Here is a 4,240-nt window from a genome sequence, read left to right on the forward strand (position 1 = left end):
ATTATGTCTTATTTTGTTATATATACCAATAGGGCCCTGACCTGATTTCGTCACTACTCGACCTATGTTAGGCTTGGCACTTACTGAGTACCGTTGTGGTGTACTCACACACTTTCCTTCACATGTTTTTCGTGTGCAGATCCAGGTACTACTTATCAACTGCATTATCAGTAAGTCAGGATAGCTTAAGAGACTTCAAGGTATATCTGTCGCGTCCGCAGACCTCGAAGTCCCCTTCTACTCTTCCCTATGTCAAACACTTCTGTATTTCCTTTTTGTTAGACTCTGGAATATAGAGACACTAATTTCGTTCTGTAGTTTGTGATTCACGGTGTTCTGGATCTTGGGATAGTTGTGTATATTTCAAAAGTAATTATCGTATATGCCGAGCGGCATCTTAACTATTATTTAAATTACATGTTAGTTGTTAGCCTTTATGTTTTCATTTCATTTTCGCAAAAATTAGGCTTACATAGTCGTAGAGACTAGGTACCGTCACGACGGTTCACGGAGGAAGAACTTGGATCGTGACATTGGTAGCCAGAGATTCATGATTATCTGGTACTTAAGTTAGTAAAAGGCAGCAGATAACTGAATACATGATCGAGGTATGCACAAATTAGACCAGACACTATCATTATTTTAAAAAAGAGAAATATACTCATTTGTAAGACTCACTTTCATGATATACCTAAGTTTGAAATTATATCAAATATATCAAAAGTATTATACTCTATAGCTCCAAATCTTTCGATATATTCTGAAACATACCACAATATTCTAGTTTGGATTACAATCCAAATTGAATATACCATAATATTCTATTTGGAATACAATATTTAAACCAAACATACGATGGTATTTTAATTTGGAATGCAATATTCAAACCAAAAATATACCAAAATATAATAATTTATAATACACAATATTTAATTATGGAATACAGTAAATATACATGGTAAAATAAATTAATAAAGTAGATATACAAAATAAAATAAATAATTTAATTGTATATGATGTTTACTGGTGTTTCGGGTGGGCATACCACGTGAGTGAAAGTGACGAAGCGGAGGTTTGTTGGCATTGTCATAACAGTGAGTTTGGCATGCATTTTGAGTTTGATATTAAATTAGCCGATTTCAGCACAACCACCTCTGGTAAAGCTACCCGTCAAAAAAATCGGAGAAAAAGTACTCCTAATTAAAGCTTGTATGTTATGTAGTTTATGTTATTATATTATGAGTCTATCAATAGTATTAATATATCGTCATTTGGTGCTTTCTTGAGCTGAGAGTCTCATGGAAATAGCCTCTCTGCCCCTCGGGGTAGGGGTAAGGTCTGCGTACATACTACCCTCCCCAGACCTCACTTGTGGGATTATACTGGGATGTTGTTGTTGTTGTATATGCATCTTCCTCAGATATTTAATTTACTATACCTCTCTTATATATGTTTAGGTGAATATTTAGTATTTCCTTAATTGTGCCTGGCGCACCCATATCTACAAGCCCCACTAACCAAAGTTGTAGGCATATATCATAATGTCTATATTCAAATTCAATACCCTATCGTACTCAAAATTAAAGTACTACAGTACTCCCCCTTTAATTTATATAAACACTCACAAATTCAATCCTTTTGTTGCACTCTTTTCTTACCCAATATTTCTCTAGACCATGGAGTACTACGGCAAGAGAAGCCTCCATAGTTACTTTGATAAAGAAAGAAGATCATCAATACAATCCCCTCCTCGTCTTTCCTTCAATTCTCATCTAAAATTATCTGAACATGAACTTCTCTATAGTCCTTCAAGATCTTCTAATGCTAGTGCAACCACTATGTATTCCTTAATGCCCCCTCCTAGCCCGGATTCTCCTTGGACTCTTTCCCCTTTACAAACACCATCTCCCTCTCTCCTCTACCACTGCATCGCGTCCCTTCATCGCCCCGAAGGCACAATTTATTCCATCGCCATTGCAAAAGGTATTGTCTTCACTGGCTCAGAGAGTAGCCGGATACGTGCATGGCGACAGCCGGATTGTATCGAGAGAGGGTACCTCAAGGCAACTTCTGGTGATGTTAGGGCAATTTTGGTCTATGGTAACATGCTCTTTACTTCACATAAAGACCACAAAATCCGGATATGGAACGTGAATGCATCCGATAATTTCCGAGGCAAGAAAATCATAACCCTACCTAAGTCCAATTATTCATTTCTCAAATTTCCTAGGTCAAGTAGTAGCAATCAACATAAAGATTGCATTTCTTGCATGGCTTATTACCACGCAGAAGGGCTTTTATACACAGGATCATGGGATAAAACAGTCAAGACATGGAGAATCTCAGATAATCGATGCGTGGACTCGTTCTTGGCTCATGAAGATAATGTCAACTCAATTGTTGTAAATCAAGAAGATGGTTGTGTTTTTACATGTTCATCCGATGGTTCAATAAAAATTTGGAGAAGAGTATATGGACAAAACTCTCATACTCTTACAATGACACTAAAATTCCAACCTTCACCTGTTAATGCATTAGCCCTAAGCACTTCACTAAATTCTTGTTTTCTCTACTCTGGATCCTCGGATGGATTCATAAATTTTTGGGAAAAGGAGAAAACTTCTGGTAGATTTAACCATGGAGGATTCTTGCAAGGGCATAGGTTTTCAGTCCTTTGTTTGGTTGCAATAGAGAAATTGATAATTAGTGGCTCAGAGGATACAACAATTAGGGTTTGGAGAAGAGAAGAAGGGAGTTGTTTTCATGAGTGTCTTGCTGTGTTAGATGCACATAGAGGTCCAGTTAAGTGTTTGGCTGCTAATTTGGAAATTGACAAAGTTGTAATAGGATTTTTGGTTTATAGTGCTAGTTTGGATCAAACTTTTAAAGTTTGGAGAATTAAGGTTATGCCTGATGAGAATAAAGTTAATATTTCCTCTGAGGAAAATCATCAGCAGAATGGTGAAAATAAAATGAAGACGATGGACTATGAGTTAAATCCTGTTTTATCTCCTTCTTGGGTAGAGAAGAAACTACAAGGGAGCCATCATTTTCACTAGGAAAAAAAAAAGAAATGATTTCGTTATACTGTTAAGTATACTTGAAGTCGACGTGTATATTATTTTGTATTCAAAATTCAAGATCTAGGTAATAATGCCCCACAAATCTGTTTTGCTGATGACATCTATTTATGGTGAGACGACTCATATACTGTCCGGTTTGATTTTATACTACTATGACTAGATTATAGGAGTATAAGCTAAACATGTACTTTTCTTATGTTTCACTTTATGTGTCATAATTATTATTTAGATAGCCAATGAAGGAACTTCTACTTTCTCCATTTGGTCTCCTATTTCAGTTCTCAATAACAATTTAATTGGTTTTTCCAGTAAAATTCATTAGTATATATTAGTCCATTATTCTTTAGAAAACAAACTTAGATACGAAGAAATAGTACTTACTAAGCTAAAGTAACCTGGTATATATACATATTTTTTATTTTAAAAAAAAGAACAACAAGCTGAGAGTCTTTTCTGGATGATTTTGGGTTTTTACAGTTATTCCGAAAGAAAATTATCTATTAAAGCCATATTAATGGCCCAAGCAACTTTCTGAACACAATTGGTACAGAAAGAAATAATATAAGCAAAAATAAATTCATGCACCTTCTTTCATATTAGGCAATATGATTTTAATGTTACTGGCTACACTGTCACGGCATTATTCTTTGAGCTACCGCACTGTACTGATCATGGTACAAGTTGTTTGTAGAATAGAACTGTATACGGGTAAAATCGGGCTCATGGTATATTCCGGTCTCTAATAGGATAAACCAAGCTCGAGACATGAAGACGAGGGACCAGAATCGAGGCACGGGTCTCATCGAGTCAGAATCCGGGAGCACGACGCCCACTCTCTAGAACATCGGGGTCATGATCCGGGATCGGTCCGAACCCGAATGACTCCGAAGAACATTGTCGGGCAATCAAACACGACCAACATAAGGCCGAAATATCCGCGATCGGCCGAATATCACGGCCGGATCTCGACACGTATCAATGAAGAATCAGCTATCAGTTAAATAGAAGATTTTTTTACCCTTTTTAAGAATTGTACCAAAAATAGGATTCCCCTACTATATATATATATATAAAGAGGGGATTGTAACACGCATTCTAAAGCAATATACTGCTATTTTTACTATTATTGAAAGCTCTTTTTCTTGTCCATCGGTATT

At 36.2% G+C, this 4,240-nt stretch overlaps 1 protein-coding gene across 1 annotated transcript; it reads left to right on the forward strand.

Annotated features, from left to right (window-relative positions):
• Positions 1-1,594: 1,594 nt before the first annotated feature.
• On the forward strand, positions 1,595-3,206 carry LOC104246827 (protein JINGUBANG-like). Its single transcript, XM_009802715.2, has one exon. It carries the CDS (start codon positions 1,677-1,679, stop codon positions 3,057-3,059), a length of 1,383 nt encoding a protein of 460 aa, XP_009801017.1. The 5' UTR covers positions 1,595-1,676; the 3' UTR covers positions 3,060-3,206.
• The last annotated feature ends 1,034 nt before the right edge of the window (positions 3,207-4,240 follow it).

The sequence above is a fragment of the Nicotiana sylvestris genome, chromosome 8 (genome assembly GCF_000393655.2).
Source record: "Nicotiana sylvestris chromosome 8, ASM39365v2, whole genome shotgun sequence".
Taxonomy (NCBI): domain Eukaryota; kingdom Viridiplantae; phylum Streptophyta; class Magnoliopsida; order Solanales; family Solanaceae; genus Nicotiana; species Nicotiana sylvestris.